Source organism: Aaosphaeria arxii (assembly GCF_010015735.1).
Source record: "Aaosphaeria arxii CBS 175.79 unplaced genomic scaffold BU24scaffold_3, whole genome shotgun sequence".
NCBI classification, from domain to species: Eukaryota; Fungi; Ascomycota; class Dothideomycetes; order Pleosporales; genus Aaosphaeria; species Aaosphaeria arxii.
Window position 1 is genome coordinate 3484322 of NW_022983476.1, and position 27511 is coordinate 3511832.

At 48.9% G+C, this 27511-nt stretch overlaps 10 protein-coding genes across 10 annotated transcripts; 7 read left to right on the top strand and 3 right to left on the bottom strand.

The window, feature by feature from the left end:
• The first annotated feature begins 113 nt into the window (after positions 1–113).
• On the top strand, positions 114–1736 carry BU24DRAFT_389764 (alpha/beta-hydrolase). Its single transcript, XM_033525058.1, has 3 exons — positions 114–393; positions 444–685; positions 735–1736. Exons 1-3 carry the CDS (start codon positions 205–207, stop codon positions 1558–1560), a joined length of 1257 nt encoding a protein of 418 aa, XP_033386426.1. The 5' UTR covers positions 114–204; the 3' UTR covers positions 1561–1736.
• A 205-nt stretch (positions 1737–1941) lies between these two features.
• BU24DRAFT_479444 (phenylalanine ammonia-lyase-like protein) lies at positions 1942–4493 on the top strand. Its single transcript, XM_033533075.1, has 3 exons — positions 1942–2227; positions 2286–2386; positions 2450–4493. Exons 1-3 carry the CDS (start codon positions 2091–2093, stop codon positions 4345–4347), a joined length of 2136 nt encoding a protein of 711 aa, XP_033386427.1. The 5' UTR covers positions 1942–2090; the 3' UTR covers positions 4348–4493.
• A 63-nt stretch (positions 4494–4556) lies between these two features.
• BU24DRAFT_461063 (P-loop containing nucleoside triphosphate hydrolase protein) lies at positions 4557–5582 on the bottom strand (the record flags this gene model as incomplete). Its single annotated transcript, XM_033531865.1, has 1 exon — positions 4557–5582. One exon carries the CDS (start codon positions 5580–5582, stop codon positions 4557–4559), a length of 1026 nt encoding a protein of 341 aa, XP_033386428.1.
• A 983-nt stretch (positions 5583–6565) lies between these two features.
• BU24DRAFT_491127 (uncharacterized protein) lies at positions 6566–8287 on the bottom strand (the record flags this gene model as incomplete). The annotated part of the gene is made up of 1 exon (XM_033533763.1): positions 6566–8287. One exon carries the CDS (start codon positions 8285–8287, stop codon positions 6566–6568), a length of 1722 nt encoding a protein of 573 aa, XP_033386429.1.
• A 300-nt stretch (positions 8288–8587) lies between these two features.
• On the top strand, positions 8588–10100 carry BU24DRAFT_164724 (uncharacterized protein). The gene has a single exon (XM_033521419.1). The coding sequence runs from the start codon at positions 8787–8789 to the stop codon at positions 9927–9929; it is 1143 nt and encodes a 380-aa protein (XP_033386430.1). The 5' UTR covers positions 8588–8786; the 3' UTR covers positions 9930–10100.
• Positions 10101–10417: 317 nt separating this feature from the next.
• Positions 10418–12496, bottom strand: BU24DRAFT_479460 (multicopper oxidase; the record flags this gene model as incomplete). The annotated part of the gene is made up of 4 exons (XM_033533076.1): positions 10418–11488; positions 11568–12019; positions 12078–12172; positions 12411–12496. The coding sequence occupies 4 exons, from the start codon at positions 12494–12496 to the stop codon at positions 10418–10420; spliced, it is 1704 nt and encodes a 567-aa protein (XP_033386431.1).
• A 796-nt stretch (positions 12497–13292) lies between these two features.
• BU24DRAFT_449625 (uncharacterized protein) lies at positions 13293–14063 on the top strand. Its single transcript, XM_033530964.1, has 3 exons — positions 13293–13490; positions 13537–13596; positions 13656–14063. The coding sequence occupies exons 1-3, from the start codon at positions 13349–13351 to the stop codon at positions 13997–13999; spliced, it is 546 nt and encodes a 181-aa protein (XP_033386432.1). The 5' UTR covers positions 13293–13348; the 3' UTR covers positions 14000–14063.
• A 3429-nt stretch (positions 14064–17492) lies between these two features.
• Positions 17493–19617, top strand: BU24DRAFT_440797 (inorganic phosphate transporter 1-6 /Pi cotransporter). Its single transcript, XM_033530387.1, has 5 exons — positions 17493–18301; positions 18354–18427; positions 18493–18707; positions 18763–18827; positions 18882–19617. The coding sequence occupies exons 1-5, from the start codon at positions 17584–17586 to the stop codon at positions 19535–19537; spliced, it is 1728 nt and encodes a 575-aa protein (XP_033386433.1). The 5' UTR covers positions 17493–17583; the 3' UTR covers positions 19538–19617.
• Positions 19618–21528: 1911 nt separating this feature from the next.
• On the top strand, positions 21529–22320 carry BU24DRAFT_389776 (uncharacterized protein; the record flags this gene model as incomplete). The annotated part of the gene is made up of 2 exons (XM_033525059.1): positions 21529–21915; positions 21976–22320. 2 exons carry the CDS (start codon positions 21529–21531, stop codon positions 22318–22320), a joined length of 732 nt encoding a protein of 243 aa, XP_033386434.1.
• A 2557-nt stretch (positions 22321–24877) lies between these two features.
• On the top strand, positions 24878–26912 carry BU24DRAFT_368377 (quinate permease). Its single transcript, XM_033524370.1, has 3 exons — positions 24878–25085; positions 25143–26397; positions 26451–26912. The coding sequence occupies exons 1-3, from the start codon at positions 24961–24963 to the stop codon at positions 26772–26774; spliced, it is 1704 nt and encodes a 567-aa protein (XP_033386435.1). The 5' UTR covers positions 24878–24960; the 3' UTR covers positions 26775–26912.
• Positions 26913–27511: the final 599 nt, after the last annotated feature.

A 27511-nucleotide genomic window follows, 5' to 3' on the forward strand; every position in this document is an offset into this window, starting at 1 on the left:
GATGCAGGACAGGGCGTTGAAATTGTGGGGCAATCCCAGACTTGGCTAAGGATCGTCCTTCAGATAGTGCTGACCCCCTCTTCCTGGGGATGACTGAAATTATTATTAGGAGCTTCCTGGCTCTGTCTGACACCTCTGACTCCATCGTGAATATCTTGGTTCAAGTTTACCGCATCCTGTCGCGAAACAGCGAAAGGTTCTATCATGCCTGCTGCGAGTTTTACAGTAACGGAACATCGTTCTCCTTGCACATTAGTTCGCCAGTTCCCCCATGGCACAAAAAGCGACAACTCTGAGTTATATCTCGCCGTTAAGGAGTATAGACCTAAAGCTATCGAGCCGAGAGACAATTCGGTGACCATCATTGCTGCTCATGCAAACGGCTTTCCAAAGGTAAATCATTAACTCTGAGCTAATAGGTATGGCGCCACTCACAATACTAGGAATGCTATGAGCCATTGTGGGAAGATCTTTGGAGCGGGCCTGATGCTCGCAATATCCGGGCTGTATGGATAGCAGACGTTGCTCACCAGGGTGCAAGCTATGCTCTTAACTCGGAGGAGCTAGGAGACGATCCAAACTGGCTGGATCATTCACGAGATCTGTTCCTCCTCGTGAATCAGTTCCGACATCGAATGAGCCCACCCTTTGTTGGGCTGGGGCACAGCATGGGCGCATTGCAGATGTAGGTCGCAACGACATAACGCACATGAGCACAATCTAATAAATGTCAGCATCAATCTTGCTCTAATGCACCCGCGGCTGTTGCATTCGTTGATTATTATGGAACCTGTTATCCAAGATTTTCCACCTCCAGGTCCGAACGCAGCCATGTTCTCGTCATCTCGTCGCGAAACATGGGACTCACGTGCCCATGCAGAAAAGCAGATTAGCAGAAATGCGTTCTTCCAGGCCATGGACTCCCGTGTACTTCAAAATTATCTGAAGTATGGTTTACGAGATTCAGACGAAGGAAAGGTCATACTTGCCACGCCAAAGGCACAAGAAGCATGGTCATATATTAGACCTAATTTCGCGCCGCTCCCAGAAGACCCTTCGAACAGAACATCGAGGCTTAAAGAAAGAATGATGAACCCCGAATACATACCGTCTTCGGGTCACGCAAATGCGATGTGGACTAGGCCTGAAGGTGTATTAACAATGCAGTCCTTACCAACCCTGCGCCCGCGAACAATATTTATCTATGGTGAATATTCGCACATCAACTTCGACGAGGTGCGCAATCTTCACGTGAAATTTACAGGGACCGGGATAGGCGGCAACGGTGGAGTCGAGGATGGTGGCGTTGAAGAGCAAGAACTGGAGGATGCTGGCCACCTTTGCTGCTTTGAGAAGCCTGCCGTCGTTGCAGTCACAATTCATGATTTCCTTCGCAGAGAATTACTTAGGTGGGAACATGAGCAGAGCTTCTGGGAGACTTTTGTTACTGGAAAGAGCAAGAACAATAGAAAAGAACTGTCGGATAATTGGATCAGTGGGGTGAAAGAGGACGCTGACACGCAGCGTCTTGCCCATACTAAAGCTGGGCCAAAATTATAGTTTATTCAGCAAGTAATCGGAACTCCCACATGTGGTTTTCTGACGATAGACCTCGGAACGGATACAAACCCTCATTTTGGGCAGTCTACAATTGCTGTATATCCCATATCAAGTGCGCACAAATGACGTATTTTGACCGCCTCCCTAGAGCCATTCGGAAAGCCGTTAAACGTGTGGAGAAACCATTGACTGGTTTTACAGGTATGTAGTTTACCATGTCGGGGAAGCAAGTGGGTCCATAGCATAATACGAGGTCATTACGATACGGACACTCCTCGTGTTCGACCCACATTTCTCAATCAAGTTATCATCATCGCTCTCACAAATAGGAAAGCGGCGCAGAGTTCATCATCTTGTCTTCCCACATCGAATCACAAATAGCAATCAAGTGCTTCTGAGAATAGATTTTCAACACAGTGGCTATTCTCTACCATTGTTATGGTCACTAACAACAGGCTTTACACAAATACTTCGAGTTTCGTTTCATTGAGCAAAGAGCTGTGCTAGCATCGTTCATCCAACACATACCCATGGCGCCCGCCGGTCAATTCATTCCACTGCTTGTGGATCACTGGCAAAGCTTGCGAAATCTTATCATTGACAAAACGAAAACAACTACAATTGATGGAAAAGCATTGAAGCTTGCGGACGTAATCGCATCAGCTAGGTACAGCAACAAATAGGCATGTTTATGAGTACACTTCACTAACACCAGCATCTCTTAGATATGGTCGGAAAGCAATCATAACAAATCAAGTTTTGGAACACGTCGGAAAAGACACAGAGCAGGTTTACGGCAAGCTCAAAGATGGTGAAGTGCTTTACGGTAGGGACTCCCTACCCCGATTGGTTGGGTACGCAAGTCACTAAGGCTGACACTTTAAATAAGGCATCAACACTGGCTTTGGAGGTAGCGCAAACGTCCGATCACAGGCTGTAGAAGAAATTCAGAGAGGGCTAATCAGAGGACTGCACTATGGAGTGCTCTCAGGTAATGCGGATTTTGACATCGAGTCAGAACTACCACCTGGGTTTACTTCATCGAAACCTTTGAGCAGCCCCATTGAAACGACCTCGATGCCGGAATCCTGGGTCCGTGGGTCTATGCTTATACGCCTGAACTCCCTTTCACGTGGAGCATCAGGTGTGCGTCCAGTGTTTTTAGAAAGACTACTGCAGCTTCTAAACCAGGATATCGTTCCTCGAGTCCCACTCCGAGGTAGTATATCAGCTTCTGGGGATCTATCTCCGCTCTCTTACCTTGGCGGGGTACTGCAGGGCAAGCCATCTGTGCAGGCGTGGATCGACAGGGACAACCGCCGAGAGCTGGTATCTGCTCAGGAAGCCCTTGCATTTGGTCAAATCCAGCCAATAGACATCCGAGCTAAGGAGGGACTCGCGTTGGTGAATGGAACTGCTGCATCTGCAGCGGTTGCAAGTTTAGCAGTTCATGAGGTGCTCTGTCTGGCTTCAGTATCTCAGGTTCTGACTGCCATGTCAGTAGAGACTCTATGTGGTACTGAGGAAAGTTTCGATGCATTCTTCGCTCAGGTCAGGCCGCACCCGGGTCAGATAGAATGTGCCAATAGTCTCAGAAGCTTTCTTCGAGGATCTAGCCTCGTGGCAGACAACAACGGCTCTCAGGAATTCAGTCTTCGACAAGAGAGATACTCTACACGTACAGCGCCACAATGGATTGGTCCCGTGCTTGAAGATCTAGTTCTTGCGCACTCCCAGGTCTCAATTGAAATCAATTCTGTCACCGATAACCCCTTGATAAATCCTTCAGGAAAATTGTTACACGGAGGAAACTTCCAAGCAAAGGCTGTCACATCAGCAATGGAGAAAGCGCGCCAGGGCTGCCAGGCACTCGGACAAATCATGTTCGCCCAATGTACAGAAATTATCAATCCTTCAACCAACAAAGGTCTCGCCCCTAATCTGGTGGTTGATGAGCCAAGTCAATCGTGGATATGGAAGGGAACCGACATCTATGTTGCGGCCTTGCAATCGGAGCTGGGATTTCTTGCGAACCCTGTGTCACACGTACAGTCTGCCGAGATGGGAAATCAGAGCATCAATTCACTAGCTTTGATCTCGGGTCGCTATACCCTAACTGCTGTAGACACTCTCACTCAGCTCGCCGCTGCGAATCTTGTTGCTCTCTGTCAAGCCCTAGACTTACGCGCACTGGATCTTCAATTTCGCAATACCCTTGAACCAAAGTTCAAAGAGATTACAAGACGTTGTATAGACTCTTGTGTTCAGACACCCTCGTCTGGGCCAGAGTTTGAACAGCTCATCAACGAACTTTGGGCTAAGTTCGCAGACGATACCTACCAAACCACACACATGGACTCATCAGTCCGTTTTCTCAACGCTACTGACAACCTGCAAGCCCGCTTCCTGCGCAAACTTCCTTCGACTCAAACCAGTCTTCAAGCAGTCCAGGATTGGGGTATCACGGCTGCAAGAACTTCTTCTGAAATTTACGCTACCATACGTGCCCAATACCTAGCGAATCCTGACGCCAAACCTATACTAGGCGTTGCAGCGCGAAGGCTGTATGAATTCGTCAGAACAACACTTGGGGTACCTTTCTTTGGCGAAGAGTATATCCGAGAGGCTGATTTTGCAAACGGAATCGAGGTTGAAAGCCCTGATCCAAAGTTCAAGTTTAGGACTATGGGATCTATGATATCCGCAGTTTACGAGGCGATGCGAAATGGATCGCTGTATGACGTTGTGGTTCAATGTTTCGAAGAAGTGGATCAATATACGGTCTAGCTAATCTGCTTCTATTTTTTCAAAAATGAATGCACCTCATGTTAAATTTTATGAAATAGAACCAATCAACATTAAGACAGTTGTGGATGCCTCCAATGGTACGCCATGGACAGCAGAACAAACAAAGGTCACTCCATAAATTCCCCTAAACCAACTCCAAGTCTCATTCTATGTTTACTCCTTTCCCTATCTTGGAAATATGCACCAAGTCACATATCAGCTGACTGCATCCAAATGTCCTCTTGGTCGACTACGTCCGCACTCTGAGTACTTGGACACCTTCGAGTAGACCGGGAGATCGCATCCTCCACCCAAGCCCCAAAATCCTGTACCGCATCAGAAGGATTGCTTCTAATAGTCAAATATCCTTGGACTTCAGCTGGCGTCACAGTCTCTGCCGGTACCTGCTGCGCGAATTCATCCGCCAGCTGGTCTAGATTAAGCGATGTCGCACCATCGCTCTCCTGGGTTGTAGCATCGCCCTCGTACAAGCGCATGAATATTGATCTAGCAACATCATGAGTGGCATGTGGGAAATAGTGAGTTTGATCAATCCGACCCGGGCGCACGAGTGCTGTGTCAAGTTCAGATGTATTGGAAGTCATAATAAGTATGACCCCATCATTAAGACCCGTCGGGCCATCGATCGCATTCAGAAGTGCTGATAGTGATATATTTCTCCTTCGTCTTCGCCAGGTCCCAACAAGCCTGTTTACATTCTCTTGCTGCATGACGCCATCATCAAGACGATCGATGTCCTCGATGAGAATGAAGTCGCCCTTTTTGGGGATACTGAACAGTCGCCGGAGATGGTTCTCATCCGTGATTTCATCTAGAGTAAGGGTGTATAGTTGCCCACCGAATGTTGACGCAAGACTTTTCGCCGTACTAGTCTTCCCAGTCCCTGGTGGTCCAAAGAAAAGATATCCACGGCTGTAGGGTATCTCGCAATTGACGTACCATTGTTGCCTAGACAAGAACTTGCGAATGTCCCCCTTCAATTCAGATTTTACCCGTTCGTCGAGGTCAATGGTTTCAAGTGGCCTTAAACGTTGCGTTCGTTCTACCCAAGGATGGGACGAAATTATGCTGGATTCTGATACTGTCCAAATTGATAGCATGTTACCGGTTTCGTTCTTTTCAACCTCTTCAAGGAATTTGTCTAGTATCGACTTGCCGCCCGAGAAGCAGCTTAGTCGAAGCACATTGTGCTTTTCAATGTCATCGATGTCCATAGATGATCTTTGAAGTTCGGATAGTTCATTCACAACCTGAAAATGCAGACGGTGGTTCCGGAAGGGGAACCAACTTGATTTGATGGTTGTAGTTCCGAGTTCTTGGCCACCCTCAAGTAAATTATGCGTTCTTTGGTGGTGCGCAAAGCTGGGTCTGAGACGTATTTGGTGATTTAGCGACGGTAAGCAATGCTTTTGAATATAGTGCAATATCTTGATCGCATTTGGACCTCGAAACGAATCTTCATAGTGGTAGGGTAACCAGTCTATAACGAATGAATTTGAGAGGTTCCATAGTTGATAGCTTCCCACCGCAGCCCCGAAAATCAAGCATGATTTTGTCGTGGCAGTAGTGATGTCACCATTAGAAACTTTCTTGACCAAACTATTGACCAGGCAAAATAGAGGCAGCAGAGTCAGTGGCAGTTCTCTAGGGGCAGTAGAATTTATTGCCAAGTCCAACACTGACCGAATGAAAGTTGAAGAGCTTGATGCAGTTTGCTGAATTGATATCCACACACCTGTGTACAGAGTTTTGAACGGCCGGTGACTTGAAAACATGTTGCTTGTTGCCCGACAATTCAGGTCACCGAGCTAGATTTAAATTGCGACTTTCGATACATTTTCAGTTCTAGTGCTACTGCTAGATATCCGACGGGCTCGCAGGTCGGAATAATGAAATGGGTTATTTCAATATCAGAGTATCTCTCGAAATACGCCATACAACAATGAAGCTTTGTACGTTGTACCCGACAAAATCCTATTCTTTCTGCTGTTCTTTCTGTTCGAGGGTCCTCCAGCTCGGCATTTACTGTTCTTTGTTTGAGGTGAGCCGTCAAGGCAACTCTCATCGTGAAATACAGTGCTTGGCATAACGGGGCCAAATTGTCCAGGTGAGAAGCCATAACAGTGAATCTATCATATTATACACTGATACACTAACTAAAGAAACTCCACAAGCCTAAGCCTCCGCCAACGTTGACTTACAGGCCATAGAGCTCTGCCACTCTACCTTTTGGGTATCCACCAACAAAGACATCTGCCGCTATGTCCATATCTTCGGCAGTAATATCCGGCTTTGGTTTCAGCTCGCTGTTTATACTTCGTAATAGTTCCTTATACAACGATCCTGTCTCTTGGGTCCCCAGGCTGTTGCCAAGATCAACTGATAAATCTTTCAGTGCACCCCACAAAGTCACAATCCCGTGAGCGAATATTCTGTGATGTTGTCGAAGTGGCAATGTTTGAGCATACTCAATACACATCTGAAGGTTCGTTGTAATCTGCAGCATGTCGGTCCTCGGCCTTAGACTTTGTGGGAGGAAATTTCCCGATTCATCAACACTGTCTATCACCGCAGTACTTGACGAGAACAAGCTGTGGAGGTGATGTCCTAGTCTGAGTAGATACAGGCGTTTTTGCCAGTAATATTCAAGGGCTTCAAATTGCTCGACGGAACCGAACTGCAGACTCCGCTGGAGAGGGATGGCGTTTGGATTGCTCGAAGGGCAGCAAACTGTGATGTTGCGTAATAACCGCTCTTCCGCGCCTGGATCTTGAATCTTGAGAAGCGAGTCCAAAAGCACAAGCGCATCGAACAGTAAATTGTTTTGTGGAAGCGGCTGAAGCCGTAGTGAGCGGACAAGGCCTACGAGTCTCGGAATCCGAATGAAGAGTTCGCTGGCAAGAGCTTTAAGTTGAGCCTGGTCGCTATCACTGTAACCTATTTTATCATTGGCAAAGTATCCACGAGCAACGCCTTCGAAGGGCGAGGGCGTCCCCTGGATGCACGCCACAATAGCCGAATCATAAGCGTGGAAATCGAATATCTCTCTCGCAAGCTGCGTTACCGGGTATGATGCGGGCCGAGACGCCATGATCGCAGCTAGTCCCTCGAGATGCAGGTTTGTTGGAAGACCATGCTTATTGACAATGCCTTCAATATGGGCTAGGAGCGCGGCCGAGGCTAGCATGTCGTCGCTCAAGTCACCATTTGGGCGTTTGATATTAGCCCGCACAGCATTCAGTGCGAGCGCTAAAGCTTGATAGCAATCACCAGAAGTGAGCTTTGGCACCCCTCTAGCATAAGCACAACCGGCGACAATGGCTTTGATCGATAGGTCGAGGGCTTGGCTGTTCCCAACGTGGGTGGGCAGATGTCGAAACCATTCCTTTTCCATATTCTCGCATCGAATTGCATCTACTGCCCGGATTATGATCACTTGTTCTATAGATTGAGGTGTGTGGATCAGCAGTGTATCTCCACCCCAAGGCGCGGAACCTCGCTGGATCAATGGTAGCATGTTTGAAGCACAGGACTTCTTTCGCGGAACTAGGGTGCTGCTCAGCTCATTCTGTGTAGTATCCGACATATGATTTGGTTTGGTTCGTGTAGGAAGTTCAATGATTATACGCGAAACGAAGTCACCCGTCTCTGCAGATCGAGAAACTGTTCCAATAGTGGAGCTTCGACGATTGTTGTCAGGGCTTGGTCGGCCTAAGATGGTTTGTCGAACTATACAGGGGACTCCTAATCTCTTGCATCGATAGCAAGGCGTCTGTACAGTCCGGAGCTCTCCCGGATCTGGGATCTCAACCTCCTCGGGTAACTCACAACGAATCCGTCTATCACGGCAACCAATACAGATCAGACGGGAATATGCGCCTCTAGGTCGCTTAGAATTTCCTGACCTTGGTTCTGGCATGGTGATTTCGTGATTTATCCATTTAAAGATCGGAAAAGATACGGAGAAGTTATCTTTGTTAATGAAGGCTTAACATTATTTAATACAGAGGTTTGAGGTATCTTGGAAGTACGCAGAAGTTTTGTCTACGTAGTATGGTATTGCGACGTCAAAGGGGCTGAGCTGCACTAAATCCTTGTGTCCTTAAATGGCCTAGTCCCGAGTGCACTGCATACTGAGTGTACGCTAATATAGTCTACCAGTATATACAAGGTCAGCGCGGAACTACGTATCGCGCTGACCTCGTAAATACCCTGCACTCTCTACACTTACATTCTACAACCTGTGGTCATTTGCAAGCATGGAAATCTTTCTACGGCAGTCCATAGTGACTGGAAGTCTTCATGTCAGATATAAAACAGTCTCTGGCGTCACCTGAAAGTTGAGTACTTGATTGTTCAGTTCTTCAGTGAGCAGTCTATTCACAGCGCCTTCAGGGCATCAGCGCGCGGCAAATAAGATGCAGCCTCTGCTTCCAGCTTCTATTCTGCTGCTCACCACCACCGCAGCGGCTTACTTGGTCCCAAACCCACCTGGCAAATACAATGTTACCCTGCACATCGGCACCCTCGCCGACTACACTCGCGATGACTCTAACACTACAGACCAAGCGCCTCGGACATTGATGCTATCAGTTTTTCAACCTGCAACATGCACATCCACTGCGCCCACCGAGTACATGCCCGAAAAGACCGCCGAGTATCAAGGGCCATATCTTCAAGGATTATTCAACTTCTCCACCGACCTTTCACCCTTTTTCCTACAGGCTCGCCTGCCAGTATGTCCGGATCTCTCGAACAACTGCTCACCCCTAAATGATCCCCCTATCCTGCTCTTCTCCCCTGGTTGGGCCATCCCTCGTCTCTACTATAGTGTCATAGCCTCTGCCATCGCTAGCGAAGGGTTCATGGTCATCACCATTGATCATCCAGACGACGCGAATATCATCACCTATCCCGACGGCCACTCGATCTACCATCAGGGCCCTAGCAACCCTACCCCGGAAGATTTCAATGACTATACTTGGCCCCGTGCTGCCGATGCATCCTTCATCATCGATCAACTGAGCAACGCAACCGCCATGGCCTCGCTATTCCCCCGACGCGGTGCCAGACCCTTCCCAACCGACCGCGTCGCTATGCTTGGACACTCCCTAGGCGGCGTGGCCTCCGTCGTGGCCGCCGGCCGGGACCCTCGCATCCGCGCCGCAATCGACTGGGACGGCACCATCTTCGCGCCGCTACCCGCCTCGGGAATCTCGCAACCAGTCATGTACGTCTCCGAGGCTAACGTCACAGACCCCACCTGGGTCGCTGCGTGGACGAAACTCAACGGCCCGAAGCTATGGCTTGAGGTCGCGGACACAAAGCATATGAGTTTCTCGGATGCGCTCATGCTTCTCGACGCGGCGGGGCAGGCGCCTGCGGACCTCATGGAACAGCTAGGCTCGATCGAGGCTGCCGAACTGTTGCGCATATTGGCGGTCTATACGACCGAGTGGATGAATGCAGCGTTTGCGGGGAAAATTGGAGGACCGTTGCTGGAAGGGCTGGAGCCGGGGAGGTTTCCGGGCGTGGAGATCAAGAGGAAAGATAACTACTAGAAATGCATGGTCAATTTCCAGTGCTCGCTGCGCATTCTTCACGATCCAAATGTTAGTACCTTTGCATCACAGCAGACTCTAGTAAACGCATTGCTTAGTATCGGAGACGGTTGACCGTTCATGTCACTGACCATATCATCCACCATATCGATTATTGTGCATTGTAGTTCCTTTACAATAATTTCGTCGAACTAGAGGTTCATACTTATCTTTTGGGCGGGACCTCAGCAGGAAGGTAATGTATTGGATTCATTATCTCCTATCTAAGCAGCAATTGTTTTCGAGCAGTTTTAATTGTTTAAATTATATGTTGTGCTCCTTAGAACCCTTCGAGGAAAGTAAAACTCGCGCAGAGTTCGATCAGCTCATGATCATACTATGGTAAAGAACGACGCTGGATAACAAATGAAAATTAATGAAAGTAGTGTTCAATCAACCATGGCTTAACAAAGCTCGTCATGAAGCCACCCTAGCCGCTACCGCAGCCTTTATACGCCCGAATCCTCTTGTTCAATACTGTATGTCTCCTGGTGCTCTGTCCAGGTACTGCATCCGGTGGATAGCCGGTCGCTATCGGTGATACCGGCGATCTCGTCGTACCTCTCGACGAACTGAAGCGCGAATCCCTCGCTCGTGTGCCAGCCAATGTGGCAATGCATGAGCCATGCACCTGGATTGTCGGTCTCAAATGCCATGACCAAGTATCCAGAGGCGGGTAGGATAGCTGTGTCCCTTCGTGGGGGGTTGCTGAGATTTAGGGTGACAGAGCTGGAGTAGGTTCCGGACCCTTGAGCAACGATCCAAAAGTCATGTCCGTGAAGATGAATGGGATGAGGTACACCAAGAGCGGTTTGGACAATGACGTATGTCCAAACATTTGCATCTGGCAGATCGATTACCGCATTGCTGGTCTCGAAAGAGGTTTCGTTGTTCAAAATCTTTGTCAAGGTGGGATCTTGCCAGTCGACGAGCATAGTTGTGCTGTTCAAATACCAACGGAAGAGTCTGTCGGAGTTGAAGCCAACTGTAGCTTGTTCAAGATTCGAGCTGGACTCTGTTCCGACTGTCTTTGAAACGTAGGGAACAAGGTTATCGGTTTCATCGACGCAATCATCGTCGTACTCGTATGCAGATGTAGAAGGTTCTGTGGTCGCCCCATCGTAGTAGATAATGCCACGAATATCATCGCTGTTGTCGTTGTCGGAGCAGGCTGCCTGGGGAATTGCGCGAAGCCAAAAGCTGTCTGCAGTTGAGGCTTGATCCGCAGTGACAATAACATCGTAGCGTTGTCCCATGCTAATGTCCAACACAGTTGCCTCATAAGGCTCGATAGGCACAAGATCAGAAGCGATGACCGTCATCGTATGATTATCAATCATAAATTTGAAATGTGTGTCGACGGCACCGTTGACGAGGCGGATTCGGTAGGACGTGCCCGAGACGAAGGTGGTGTTGTAGCGAAATCCGCCATCTTCGTATATATTTGTGCCATTGATGAGACCATTGTCCAAAGTAGGAGGACCGGAACTTTCAGCAGTGATATAGAGCTCATCAACGGTCTATGAAATCGTTAGCATCGAGGACATACTTAATGCGTTCTGGAAAAGCTCGATGCGCCCCTGAAGGTACTGTACACACCTGATGATCCCAATCATTCAAGAAGAGCATTCCCAAGTCTTCATCGTAATTGGCCGTTGCAGGGCCGTTGATCACGATACCACCGAAAATACCTTGCCAGGCTTGAAGCGCAAAATGGGAATGATACCAAGTACTGCCGTACTGCGTGGCTCTCCATGTGTAGGTGACTTCATCCTCGGGGGCAGTTGGGCATTGGGTGATAGAAACGACACCATCTTGGTCGTTCGTGTAATTCTGCCTAATACCATGCCAGTGTATGCTGGTACCGTTTTGCGAGGTAGTGAGAGAGTTTTTGACGTGCACTGTGACAGTATCACCCCAGTCAGCGAAGAGAGTAGGTCCCGGAATGGTACCGTTCACGGCCATGGCAGACCGAGACACGCCATCAGGGGAGACCGTCACATCTGTGAGCTCTAACCAGTATTCTCTCGTCACTCCGGTATCGGGAACGACTGTAAGGATCATCAGTCAGAAGTACTCAGTTGACTAGGAGTTTTCTCATAGACTAACCAGACATATAATCAGTGTCGATGGAATAATCGCACCATTCCGATCGTGTAGAAGCGGTATTGCCCGAGCAAGCGTCTCTCGCTGAAAGCAAGCCTCTACTGTGTCGAGATTGATGTTGATGCGCAGATGGGTGGGCCGTGGCGGCAACAAACAGAGATCCAAGAGTCAAAAGTGAGTGCAAAGCCATGGTGACTGATAGATAAATTCAAAAAGAGAACGAGAAATGAATGTGAAGCTGTTCGACGAAATGAATGTTGATCAGATGCTGAACTGAATGATCGAGTTGGATTCAGAGCCGTCTATCCAGTTCTTATGTCCTCCCAATTTTCAAACCCAAAGTCTTCAAGATGCGCAATGGTCCCATGATCTGGGTGACATTGAACGACGACAACTGCAATGGGGTCCATAAGCATCACCATCCTAGTATCTGGCCAGTGAATCAACCATGAGTTTGCCCGATGCGGAAATGCGCTAGTCATTCGCTGGTTTGTGGTTGGTCAAGCACAGCGGGTCTTACCCTTTTGGTAAGCAGAAACACACCCAACATGCAAAATTACTCGATGTACCAATATTGAAGACAACATGTAGTTGCGTAGTCCCTGTATTGAAATGCTGCAGGTTCTTTGATAGTCCGCTGAGATGCCCTAGTCACGGTGACGCGGCTGTTGATCAACTGAAACAGCGAGAACCCTTGCAACCACGATACAGAGTGGGGCGAATATCGTCGAAATCCATTTTGACCATAAACAGCACGAAACCCCTGATTAACTCGCAGACAATCAAGCCACTCCCACGCAGGCTCACCCTGGGGTGCACAGAAGCTTTCGGCGTGGCTCAGTCTGGAGTCGTAGTTCTTCCTACGCACACACTTGCGTGTGATGTTAATGCGAAACTATATTCGGCAGAGCAAGCCGAGGGGACCAAGCTCATACAAGTCTTTTCACGCCAAGATATCGATTCTTGGTGTCAATGCATCTAAATGGGGAAATTTGCCTGACTAGAGGAGGAACCAAATCATCGAGGAGCATAGCAGGGTGAAGATCTTACCCCTACTGATGACGAGGCTAGTTGCGTATCCAATCCAAAATGAACATTCACAGTGTACGCGTCTTCAGCTTTCATGAGTGTGTAGCGAAAATGAAGACAGTTGCTGCGATTTATCTACGTTGATGTGCCCCCTTTGGAGACGCTACCACAGTTCGTGTTTTCCAGTATCACACCTACTATTACATTCATTTACGATAACCTTTTCCCTTGTTTCTACTTTCAACATGCTATTTGGTACTCTAGCCGTCATCTCCTCTTTGCCATTATTGGCCTTCGGCGCACGCTTTAAACGTGCTACACCCGAAAGTTTTGGGTTGTATGCATATGGTGACGGATTGGGTGGAATACCGCTTTTCTACTCTGGGGGCAAGTTATCTTGATGCATATAGCTCGATTCAGCTAACAAATATAGGATTTGCCTACATTGGCGAGCCTGGGAAACTAAACAGCACCGACGCTGCCGTGGTTCAATGTATGATTTGAATAACCTCTGCTATGAGTGAACATACTCTAACTTACGGATCTTTTCAGTCAGTCTCGGAGACGACAACAGCTGGATTGGGTCCCCTAATGTGACTATTCCTGCCGGATCGAACGTAACTTGGTCAAATGCTACATTCTTCGTTCCTGCGGATGGAGCATCGGATACACGAGTCGGATTTGAAACAGGAACTACCATCAGCGACAACGTTACTGCAACGGGCTTCGTCTTCTATGGAAACAATGCTATGCGCACTCAAGACGGTCAGCTCGTATCCCTATGGTCTGCATTGCAGGTCAGTGACCGGGTCCACGCATTGTATTGGAACGACACGTCGCAGGGACAGCAACCGGTCATGTTGAGGAGTCTTCCTCCTTCAAACCCTGACAACTAGGCATGGGAATTGCACATAGCTGGTAGGAGTCCTGATGAGATCGTTCCTTCCAAGGCGCAAGCTTCAATCACACCGCCTAGAGTAGAACTCCGACAAGTTTAGCATTATCATTCAATTAAAGAAAGTGTGCTTTTGGGACATTCACTCCTTTACTGTCCTTTAAACTATTCGGTATTATCCGTTATGAGTAGTGCTAAATAACGCCGCGCGTCGGCTTCGGTGCTTCTGCCCATTATACGCTAGCGTGCTGACAATGCGCAATGTGAAATACAATGACTTTTGCTTAGGATTGACATAGGGAACCCGGTTGGTGGGAAGGTAACACACGGTACTAACCGTCAGCTATTTCATAATAGGATGTGCAGAGTGAGGTATGTTGTTGTGGCCATGATGGACGGGAGGGCTAAATGAATCCGGACACGCTTATCGGAGAATTTGCCCGCACGGCCATGGCACCATGCTCCAGGGGTAATGGACCCGTAGACCCGTGAGATGAAGCACAATTGGCACGGTTGTCAATGCTTCATCATTAGGGAATTGAGGCTATGTATTGACTGACGATCTTCCGAGAAGAACCGATATAATTTACTCTCCAATGTCATCAGATGTCTAGATGTGACATCTGAACTCCGGCAGCGAGATTATCGAACGTTGCTTATCAGTCCTGTTCCTTTGTCGCTGTAAGCCGTAACATTCCACTCAAAGAAACATGACAGTGTGACAGCCACATCGGCAACGGGGTACTCAGTCAGATTGCATGCCAAATTCCCCACTAGTATTATCCATCAGCCTAGTCGTATTGTAGATTCGTGCGGATGTAAGATCAACATTGGCGAAGTCTTGTTCGTTTGGAAGCAGAACTCTGACGACCTCATATTGTCGGATACATGATGGGACGAAAAAGGCAGTTCTTTCACATACGACCATTGGACTATGAAAACAGGGCTTCCCGTTCGCTCAGCCATACTTAAGCATAGTACCGGCGGACTAGTAGTTGAGTGGGTGACCATCAGCGAATCCCCGCTGTTGTATGTTTTTTGCATTTTTTTATTTGCATGTTGAATTGAATTTGGAGTCCTCTGCCTTTTTTTGCTTCTTGGTTGTTTGGATATCTTGACAAACCATCATCGGGTGGTCAGGTAGATCAGTGGAACAAGGAAGTCGAGATTGCCGAATACACCGAGCTAGTATGTGATTAATTATAGTTTATGATAGCTTTAGATGAATGTATTCTTGACCAATTCTGTCAAAGTCAGTGATTGTACGCAGGGAGCAAGTTATCAGGTTTTCGATGTTCAATATGACAGATGTATAAACAGAACCCTTAGCGTCAAGGGTACTCATGCAGACTGTAGATCAATCCAGCTTCTCGGGCCCAAATAAGATGAAATCGCACGCTCTGCTTAGCAATGTGCGGAAATAGAAGCAAAATACAACCTGCAGTTGTGGTGCGGAAGGGACATGAACGTCGGGTTGGGTCCCGGCTAGTATTACATGCCCACAACGGTACATTCGTGGATGATGTGGGCTGTTGACTGGCTGGAATATCCTCTAGAATAGCCAATTAAGGCAAAGGAGATACATGAAGCTAGCAAACGGGAGGTTAGACACGTCGGGCTGGCTCCCTGCTAGTATTTCATGCCTACAACAGTGCACTCGCGAGGTTCTATTGAGAGGAGTCAGGACTGTTAACTAGCCACAGTACACTCTTAGTAAGATACCCCATAGGTATAGAAGATGCATGAAGTAGGTGGCCAGTCCGACGTGCCTGCACTCTGTACCTGGTCCCGCACCAGACCTGGTAGTCGGTTCACTCTGCCGCGGAGCCGACTTTCTTCTAGAACGCCTTGCCGGCGGGAGTGATTAAGCAAAGAAAATAAGAAATGATTAGGATTGGCCAATTCTGGCCATTCTGCAATATGTATGCAGTGAGTGAGTTACTTGAGGTATTTCTAGAATCTCTGTTGGGGTGATTCAGTGGTGTATTATCCAATCGACAGACGCCGCTTGTATGGTACAACGGCATAGAGCCTGCAAAACGTACACGTGCTACCTAACAGCTCCGAATATTATGAAGAATCGGGCATTATTCGTGCTTGAGAACGGCCGGTGCCTTTTATAAGTCAGAAGACAAGGCAGATATTACACATCGGATTGTAGTTTCGTGAACGGGAATAAGGAGTATCACACGTGGTAGTTAAGGCTCCATAGTTACTCGTTCAACAAAAGAAATCTTCCCGGATACTATTGCGTCTGATGAAGCCACCCCTGTAAAGTGGATACGGCAGGTCAGACAGATGTGGCAAGAGAAAGGCAATGGCATCGAAGCTCGGGGTTAGAATCAATGGCATAGTGGAGTGATTGTAGAAGGTCTCCGGGTTGGCTGCGTTTCATGCATAGATTAGGCGACCTGTGTAGTACACTGCGCCTACATATGGATTCGGGAAGTGGATGATTGAGTTGTTTATGGGGAACACTTGGATCTCTCGATGAAGGCATGATTTCTGTGATGATGACGGATGACAAAAGCGTTACGATTGCGATGTCATTTTCGAAGGATCTATTCAGACGCCACCACTTGGCTGGGCTGACGTGAATGTTTGCAATAATGCGATGATGGTGGGTCTATGAGGGCATGAAGGGGGGCAACAAGACTTGGACAAGAATTGCTAAGGAGCGACAAGAGTTTACAAGACACACAAGAGCTGACAAGATTTTTAAGGATACGAGAATATTGCAGGGGAAGATTGCAAAACAGGCGATAGGAGCGAAGGAAGGATTGAATGAGAGTGAGCGGGAGTGAGTGGGAGTGAATGTGGATGAGGGAGTGACATTGATTGAGGTTCGGACGGGTCGCATCTGAACTTCCGCAACCGGACTAGTATCACAACGTGGTCTTATACTTAACGCTGATTGGCCAGATCTGCTTCCACATATCAGTTATACATGGCGGATCACCATACCAGAAGTTAATTAGAACACGGCGGATTTCGTTCTTTTCCTTCCAATTCAGTTGAGGGTTACAACAAAACTCGGGATTCAGAATCCACTTCCATCAGCCCAGACCTCTTCCGTCTTTTCTTTTCCCCCCCTTCGCCAATGCCTAGACAGTCCGGTATTGCTTCGCTCTCTTGACTATTGACGCCTCACGTTAGGTTCTTATGCATCGATACGCAGAATGTACACTCTACTATTGGTCTGTCGACCCCGGCCTGACATCTGATTTTACTCCCATACGCTCCTACCACACTTACGTACCTACGCCTTCACCCTACGGCATCTCCGATCCAAGGGTATAATGGCCATGTGTGCTTCACTCAGGCCCTCTCATTCGCCCGTTCAATCCTCTGTAACTAACTACACTCCAACACAAACCACTAGCGTGCACGTTCAGCTGCCTAGGCGGACCCCATTCACTTCCTGCCTGGTATATGGAATCCTACATATATATACCTCTTGGTTTTCCTTGACCTGAAAGCTTGTCCCTCGCTTCAGTCCTCATCCCATCGGCAGTGATCCGCATTGGCAAAGCTTGACTGCCTGACTGCCTGCTTGGCCATTCAATACCTCGACACTCTTTCATCATGGTTCAGAAGACCTCTGGAGGCAACAATGCCTTCCACAACTTCCACAACGACTTTGCCCACATCGAAGATCCTAACGAGCGGCGTCGTCTTGCTCTCGCAGAGATTGATAAGGCTCCATTCGGTTGGTATCATGTCCGCGCTTGTCTGGTCGCTGGAACCGGTTTCTTTACCGACTCCTACGACATCTTCTGCGTTTCTTTGTTGACAATCATGTTGGGAATTGTTTACAAGCACGACAATAAGGGAACCCTTACCACTCCTCAAGACACTGCCATCAAGGTCGCAACCTCGGCTGGAACAGTCATCGGACAAGTTGGTTTCGGTGCTCTTGCCGATATCGTCGGTAGGAAGAAGATGTACGGCCTTGAGCTCATCTTGATTATCGTGGCCACCCTTGCCCAGTCTTTGACTGGACCTGGCCCCGGCACTTCCATTGTCGGCCTCATCATCTTCTGGCGTGTCCTCATGGGCATTGGTATCGGTGGTGATTACCCGCTATCTTCCATCATCACTTCGGAGTTTGCAACCACCAAGTGGCGTGGTGCTATGATGGGTGCCGTTTTCGCCATGCAGGGTTTCGGCCAGCTTGGTGGTGCCCTCGTTATGCTTATCCTCACTTCCGGCTTCAAGGGATCGTTGGTCCAGGCAAAGGACTACGCTTCCTGCACTGGGAACTGCCAGCTTGCGGTTGACAAGATGTGGCGTGCTTTGATTGGTATGTCCTGTGATCCGGTATTCATGAAAGCAAGTCTTGCTAACAAACGTAGGATTGGGTATCGTCCCAGCTGCTATCGCTCTTTACTACCGCTTGACCATCCCAGAGACACCGCGTTACACTTTCGTAAGTCATATGAATTCATTCCACATATAACGAGAGAAGTACCAGGTCACTAACAGATTCTGAAGGATGTGGCGCGTGATGTTGAGCAAGCCAACGCTGATGTGAACACCTACATCTCTGGCAAGAAGGGAGAGGGTCATCCCGACGAGATTACCCAAGTTGCTGCTAGACAACAGGGAGCTGCTGCGCTTGAGGTCCCTAAGGCATCGTGGACTGACTTTTTCCGTTTCTACGGAAAGTGGCGCAACGGCAAGATCCTTTTCGGCACTGCCATGTCCTGGTAAGCCCCCTGCCTCCGTCCCTTATATGATTGCATGGAATCTAACCTGCATAAGGTTATTGCTCGATGTTGCCTTCTATGGTCTTGGTTTGAACACCTCTACCGTCTTGACTGCTATTGGTAAGTTTAAATACTTTCGATCATTGCCTTTACCTCAATTACTGACGGGAGCAGGTTATGGAAAGGGAAAGAATGTTTACCACCAACTCTTCAACTTGGCCGCTGGTAACTGCATCCTCACCTGCGCTGGTGCCATTCCCGGCTACTGGCTCGCCGTCGCTACCATCGACACCGTCGGTCGCAAGACCCTCCAATTCGTTGGATTCTGCCTCCTTACTATCCTCTTCATCGTCTGGGGTTTCGCCTACAAACACATCGGCCACGGCGGTATGCTTGCCATCTACATCCTTATCCAGCTCTTCTTCAACTGGGGTCCCAACTCCACCACCTTCATCGTCCCCGGTGAATGCTTCCCCACCCGCTATCGTTCCACCTCCCACGGCATCTCCGCCGGCTCCGGCAAGATCGGTTCCATCATTGCCCAGGCTGCCATCGCTCCCCTCCGCACTCGCGGTGCCAAAAAGCCCGGCGACTCCCCCTGGCTCAACCACGTCATGCAGATCTTTGCCGCCTTCATGTTCTGCGGTATCTTCACTACCCTCCTCATCCCTGAGACCAAGCGCAGGACCCTCGAGGATCTCGCCCAGGACTGGGATATGGGTAACGAGAGCATCACTGGCGCTGAGTTCGCTGCGAAGAGGGCCGAGCGCGGAAGCGATGATGGCGCGGTTGCTGAGGTCCAGCAGGAGCAGCAGCAGAAGCAGCAGTAGACACCACACTACACTTTCGAAAAAGTCCTCGACATCATCTTTTCTTTCATTGTAATATAGTTTAACATACCCAATTTGACTCCGCGATCATACAATTGACTGAACTCTACGATGCAAATACTGGGGATGTGTGATGTATCAGTCATTGTCTTCGTTTAATTCTAATTCTCTCCGAGTTCTCATTGAATATGGTGCATCTGGCGATGGTGCGGTCACTATTGAAAGATATTCTCGCCCTATGGTGGTTGTGAGCTTTTGGTGCAGGTTATTAATTATATGAAGTATTCTGGGGATAAGTGGCTACCCAGCGTTCGTTCCATCCCCTGTATACTTGCTGTGGGGAAGTTCTGCACATTTACACGACTTTGAAAAATGGGGTCAATGAAGCTATCCATACTGCTGATGTTATTTTTGTCCACCTTCTCTACCATTGATTGGAAGTACCACTTTACCAAGTTGCGCCGTGGAGATACTTCCACAAAATTACAGCAAATGAAGTCCTTCAAATCTCCGGACGTCGTCAAAACATTCCAAATTGTACATATATCCTTCTTAAGATCCAGCCCGCGTACTATGCACCGAACGTACCAACGCAAAAGACCCGGAAGCATTACCGCATTTCCCCTTGATGAGGCATGACACCACTTTAATATCCCATACACCCAAATGAAATACCATTCGCTTGGCGAGCGTCCCCAATCAATCTGCGCATGCGCCCTCCAAAGGCTTAGCACTATACGATCTGCAACCTACACCAGATCCTCGGGAATCCATCGGACGAGGCGATGATCACCGCTTGAGCCGCCTGCGCGCAATAGTTGTCGCATCGACATGCATCCTGCCGCGGGGTGTAAACAAGACGTCGTGAGCAAGGTACTGTGCCGCGTCGGCGATGGGCGGAGCATTCTCGCTCTCGCTTCTCGAACCCACGACCCCAATATCGCCAATTAGTCCTCATATTGCCCAGCATGTCCCGATATCAACCACCGCGCCTCGACAATTTCATAAGGCTGGCGGCGCTGACCCCGCATCTTACGTTTGACCAAGCATTTTACGGCGGCCGCGTCGATCAGGGCGGTATGCACCTCTATGTAGTGCGACAACCCAGGGGGGAGCTTGCAGATATTGAATACGAGGCAGAATGGTATTCTGAACGGGCGGTCTAGTTCGCTCTCGCTACCAGTGTGAAGACATATGAGGTCATATTTGAAATTGTGGGGAGGTTAGATGGATGGAAGGTTCGGCGCAGGCGATGTTCATCTCGGTGAGCTTGGTTATCCCGGGGTGAGATGGAGGGCTATTGTTAGTAGCTAGCTACAGTAGCTACTAGGATCGCCCGGTTCCTATGGGCTACGGTGAGAATCGAGAACTGTATGCGAATGATTCGACTTTGACAATGCTCACCGACAATATGTGCTCAAGATTGCTTGGAGCTCAAGGTTGAGTTGAAGGACCGAAGTCGGGCGAGGGTATAAAAATGCAATTATCATCGAGCAAGGTTTGATGGTTCCCTGAGGGCCTCCATCGCGAACTTTCGGTGATTCCGAAAATAGTCACATTGCTAGATTACCCGAATAGGAAATGCTGGGGTCTTGACGATGGTGGTACAAATTATGGTTTGGTCTGCCTCGTGGTCACTTGGTCCATGTTTTCTCACTGCTACACCGCGATGTCAGCATTCCAGTCATCAAGAATGTAATCTAGAGAATATAAACTTCATCTGAGCACATTATAATTCAATTTCAGTTACTAATTGGAGAGTCGAAGGTGGGTCTAGGTTGTCATCAAGAACTCTTTCATGCTTCGAAAGTGTTGGATAATGGAGCACTATAGAAGTATTTCTGTACAAGATGTTCGACAGGAAGATCGCCAGGTTGAAGTATAAAAGGAGGACGATCTGACCTCGAAAAGGATTCTTCACTGCACATCAATTCTTCTTCTAAACTACAACATCATCATCCACAACAGTATCAAACACTTCCTCAGCCAAAATGAGATACGCAGCTGCAATCATCTCCACCCTCCCCCTTCTCTCTTTTTCTTCTCCTCTCCCACAAGGCGCACCTTCAGGCCATGAAGTCGAGATAACTGGCATCACCTACGGCGGCACAGGCTGCCCAGACAAGACCGTCCAAGGTCTCCTCTCCGACGACCGCACCACCATCGCCCTCTCCTTCGACGCCTACACCGTCCAATCCGGACCTTCGATCCCCGCCACCGAGCGACGCAAGTTCTGCCAGCTCCAACTCAAGATCAAGAAGCCCAGCGGCTTCCAATACAGCATCTTCGGCGCCGATTACCGCGGCTACGCCAGTTTGGAGAAAGGTGTCACCGGCACCACGCAGAGCACTTACTACTTCTCCGGAGAGCAGAACCAGGTAAGTTCTATGCATCCAATTGCATAAAAATTCACGGGATAACTGACTATATCACCATAGACTGTAATTCCAACATCGTTCACCGGTCCCATGGAAGGCAACTACCTCAAGCACGACGAGATCGACGCCGGATCAACCGTCTGGTCTCCCTGCGGCGAACCCGGCATCTTGAACATCAAGTCTGAAGTTCGCATCGTACCGATGGCAGCCACGGGCCTCAATCTCCTGACCGTCGACACCGTCGATGCCAAGTTCACGCAGAAGTACTTCGTGCAGTGGCAGAAGTGCGATCCTAAGAAGGGCGGTAACGGTGGCGGAGGCTCCGGTGGATTGAGGCCCCCAACCTTTGACGATGGCAACTTGGGCAGAGAGGTTGATCTGTCGGGCAGGCCTATTCAGAACTAAGGGGAGGTTGGCTGAGGTTGAGAGGTAGTATGCTTAGTTACGAAGAATTCCTATTTTTTGGTCAATTTCAAGTTCAGTAACGGTCAAGTAGCGCAGTTGAATAAACTCTTTTTTTCCCAATTCTCTAAGAGACAAAACAGGCCGTGTCGCTCGTAATGTTCGGTTGCCACAACACTGTTGAATCCAAGTCGAACTGAGCTACCCCAGAAGCCTTTTCAAAGGGTACGGGACTGTCGTGGTCTGTTATGTCCACAAGCGCTGAAAATTGGAGTACCGTATTCATAATACGGACCACTGTGCTCCGACATGCCCACCAAGTGTGGGGTGCATACACGATAGTTGGAGAAAAAAAAAACCAATCTTTCGAGTACGTGCGCACATTGTACCAGGCCCAGGGGCTCTTCAGAAAATTTACATTGATCATCTACCCCGTCCGTGGAAAAGCTCTTAGCCCTTACGCTCAAACGTAGGCAGGTTGATGTTGATGACTACGCTGACTGGTACAACTACCTAGTTGATACGACCTGGATTCTAGACTCACAAACATGATTCCAGAGTCCAGACAGAAAACATACCCACTTTGGCCACTGCTTCTCGTATTTCAGTATTACCGCCAATAAGCGCCATGCCTAGAGGTACTGCAGGCATGATCATTGCAGAAGGGTCAGAGAGAAATTCATACTTTTGGCCTCGTTACTTAACAAGTAAGGGGGGTAGGGAAATTGCAAGGCGAACAGTTTATTGATCGATCGCGAAGAAGCAATGCGAAATGGACGCTGACCCAGAGTGCTACTCAAGGCAAAAATTTGAGGCAAAAGATGGAGGAACGTGAAATGCATCCCAGAATTCTCACATTGTGCCATGGGGATTGGAAGTTGTGGGTCTGGGGCGCTTGACTAGGGGCTGAAAGCCACTTATACCAGTGGCGGGTTTAGTGGGCCCAAAGAGCCGCATGATGGTGTAACCTTACTACTGAGTATGGTTCATTTTCCGTGATGGTTTGATCATCGAAACGGTTCGTATCGAAGCCTTCAGCGTCGGGCACCTCCGGTTCGGGCATAACAGCAAAATAACGAGGTCAAGATCTTTGGAAAAGAGACGCAACGCGGAGTGTCGAACTCGAGAGACAAGTTATCCAACGTATGTGATGCCATGATCGGGCGTGTGGAGATGGTCGGAATGTGGAGAGCAAGTTGGAAGCGCTCTCTGGCGCGTAGGATTGCGAAAATTGCACAGCTGGAAATTCGCTGTCTTCTTCTGTCTCCGATTCAAGTAATAGTTACTCAAGTCATCCCTCCTGACTAAGCTACATGACTCTTTTGCTCTGTACCGTTTTCCGGGTTTTAGAGCCATTCTAGCAATTTTCGCCGCCCTCCGGATACGCGCTGTACACGCTCTGTATACGATCAAGTGAAGAACCATATTTTGGAACTGTATGTATTACCAATTGCCTGGCTTGACCATGGTGCACTCAGCCGTAGGATTTGAGTTTACGAGCGTCCACATTGTTTGCGAAGGTGAACTGCTGGATCGAGGATTTATATCCGCAAGAATGAGCAAAGGATGCATTTTGGGTAGGAATCCGTAGGATCCTTTCGATGTTGATCTGTACCCAACGTCGAATCAGCGCCCTTCCCGCGTGTCGTGCAGTTCACCCCTGACGACTTTTCTGGGCAGAATTGAGGGGAACCGCGAAAGCAGAAGAATCAAGCACCGCACGTCTCAACGACTCTTCACCGTTCTTTTCCGACGATAGACTTCGAAACATCATGTCGGAGGAGCAGAGTTTTCAAATTTATGTAAGATCAGGCGACTTCCGACTCTTTAATGAGTTTAAACATCGTGTTAATATAACATTTTCCTTGTTTCGCACCATTCACATCGTGAAATCTGAGAAAAGATGTCCCCAGAAAAGGCCCGATGGGGTAACAATAAGCACTCTAGCAAATGCGCTATAGGCGGTTGGGGCACTCTATTACGCCTAGTGGGAGCCGCATCCCCTGGTATCCTCAAGTCAACTCATGTAACCTCTTGGTGAGCAAACCCTAAAAACGTAATGTTTACCACGTCACGCGCCTTGGTTGAAAAAACTAGAATGGTAAAGTGGGCCACAGAGCACCAAGACCGTCCACCGTCACATTGTTCTACGTTTCGATACCTTGCATATCCCATGCGCATATGCCTGGTGCCGAAATTTCCTCAAACCGTCGATTTGCTAAGCCTGCTTAGCTCGTCCTTCCCACGAGGACGCTTCCGGACCTTTACTCGAAAAGGACTGGGGAAGAGAACCGGGGAGCCTTGGGGGATTGCTTGGGGATGCTTGGGGAGCACATCTGGAGTACATCTGGAGGTCCCCTGGGGAGAGCATGGGCCAATCCTGGGGCGTTCGGGCGATCTCCGAGCGACTCAGGGCTCCTATGGAGTCCCACATGGCGATGGTTGGTGTCAAAACGTCTACCATCGGGAGTTCGAGCAGGCAGAACATGCAAAATTCTACAAGGATTCATACAATCCTGCTGCGGTATATAAGTTTGCAGCATCCCCAGGTTGTAGGTATCCATCAAGCGTGTCTCGCCAATTTCCTCTGGTATTGGGCCTATTGTCAAGCTCCCACGACATTAGAAAGATCGACAATTCAAAATGGACGCTACAACACGTAACGCATCAGTCACCTCCGCTCAGGTGCGAACTGAGCTCGCCTACAAGAACAGATGGCGGACATTGTTGCACAACCCGAAGCTCATCATCATCGCGTTCTTTGCTTCGTAAGTAGACATACCTTTATTATTATCAAATAACTTTCCGTACTAACAGTTTGTCAGTTTCGGAGGTTTCGAATATGGTTACCAGCAAGGTGTACTGGGCCAGTCTTTGGTCATGCACCGCTTCGTCGAGAACTTCCCCTCCGTCGTAAAGTCCTCTTCCGCCACTGGCTGGCTCACCTCCATCTTGCAGCTTGGTGGTATCCTCGGATCTCTCTCCGCTGGTGTCTTCGGAGAAGTCTTCTCTCGTAAATATACCATGTTCAGCGCCTGTCTCTGGGTTGTTCTTGGATCTTACCTATACTGCGGTGCCACCCAAGGCAAGCCCGCTATGCTGTACGCTGGCCGTTTCTTCACTGGTATTGGTGTCGGAACTTTCTCCGGTGTTGGTCCTCTCTACAATGCAGAGCTTTCAGCGCCCGAGCTCCGTGGTCTTCTCGTTTCGTTCTACCAGTTCGCAACTATCCTCGGTATTATGTTGTCTTTCTGGATCGGTTACGGAAGTAACTATATTGGTGGCATTGGAGAAGGCCAATCAAACCTTGCATGGCAGTTGCCCTCTATCATTCAGGGTATTCCCGCTGCTATTCTTGCCATCGGTATCTGGTGGCTTCCATTCTCCCCTCGTTGGCTCGTCAAGCAGGGTCGTGATGAGGAGGCTCTGAAGACCCTGTCTTACCTCCGCAAGCTTCCCGTTGAGAATGAGCTCATTCAGGTCGAATACAAGGAGATTAAGGCCGAGGCTCTCTTCGAGCGCCGCTCTTTCGAGAAGAACTTCCCCAACCTTGCCGCTAAGGAGCAGGGCAATGTCTGGGTCGCTCAGTTCGCCCAGTACTACCAGATCGTCAGGACTTGGGACAACTTCAAGCGTGTTTCCATTGCCTGGTTGGTCATGTTCTTCCAGCAGTGGTCCGGTATTGACGCCATCATCTACTACGCCAGCAACGTCTTCCTTTCCCTTGGTTTGACCGGTGGAACCCAGGCGCTTCTTGCAACTGGTGTCACTGGTGTCGTTTTCTTCGTCAGCACTTTGCCCGCTATGGCCATCATTGATAAGGTCGGACGTAAGCCTATGCTTCAAGTCGGTTCCATCGTCATGTTCGTCTCCATGGTTATCGCCGGTATCATGGTCGCCAAGTTCCGCCACGATTGGGTTGCCCACTCCGCCGAGGGATGGGTCGTCGTCGCCTTCATCTGGGTCTACGTTGGAGCTTTCGGTGCTACCTGGGGACCCGTCAGTTGGACCCTCGTTGCGGAGGTGTTTCCCCTGTCTATCCGTGCTAAGGGTGCTTCCATCGGTGCCTCTAGCAACTGGGTAAGTTTATGTCGAATCTGATAATTTGCGCACAATGACTAACAGTTTCACAGCTAAACAACTTCGCCGTCGCTTTCTTCGTCCCGCCCATGCTCGAGAACTGGGCTTGGGGAACCTACATTTTCTTCGCTGCCTTCCTTGCCTGCGGTATTGTCTGGGTCCACTTTGTGCTTCCCGAAACCCGTGGCGCCACCTTGGAGGAGATGGATCGCGTCTTCGGAAGCCGCACTGGCGAGGAGGATGCCATCATGCTCGAGGAGGCTCGCCGCGAGATCGGACTCAGCTTCATGCTCGAGGAGGAGGCCATCAAGGCTGCTCACCAGGGCGAGCAGGTGCACATTGATGGCGAGAAGCGCGCCCACACTGAGAACGTTTAGATAATGGATTAATGACGGTGCAATGGTCTCAATGATCACTCTGAGGCTGCAAGCAGCCCGGAGGACAAAATTCATGCCTTGATTGCTTCAGGGTTGCAACAAAGATCGGATGGAGATATCCTTCTGGTCGTAAGATAGCATACATAATACGATTAATTATTAGTTCAAGTCGATTTTGAGACTCTACATTGTCGTGATGATTTATTGAAACAAAATAGGCATTCGCATAGTTCAAGGATGGTGTCTGATGTGTTCTATTTACTAACCAGCACAACCTGTCAATTGCAATTCGTCAACACAGTGCGATGAACATGGATCGGCAACTGCACGATCAATAAACATGCAAGTCTGTGTTCGGGAAACTCCACCGCTCCCTTGATCCATCCACTACTTGCGTGTTGGTTCAGTGTCCACGGCGGAATGCTCCGGCCAATCCCCACAGATTTTTTGGCCCACTACCCATTAACACAGGCGAAAGGTTCTAGACTAAATACATCACATAATTCTCGATTGGAATCGATTCTTGTCCACATACTGCAACATTGAACGCTGGAAAGGTCCTCGAACCCTTCCGCGGAGGACGCTTCAACACTATGGGACGACTGTGTGCATTGAATAAGTAACGGTACAACAGGATTGTGTTATCATTGATAATCTACCCGACCCGAAGCGACTGTCCATCCTTCCAAAGGCTATTGACTAAATAACATTTACCATTCCCTTCCAAACTATTGCTA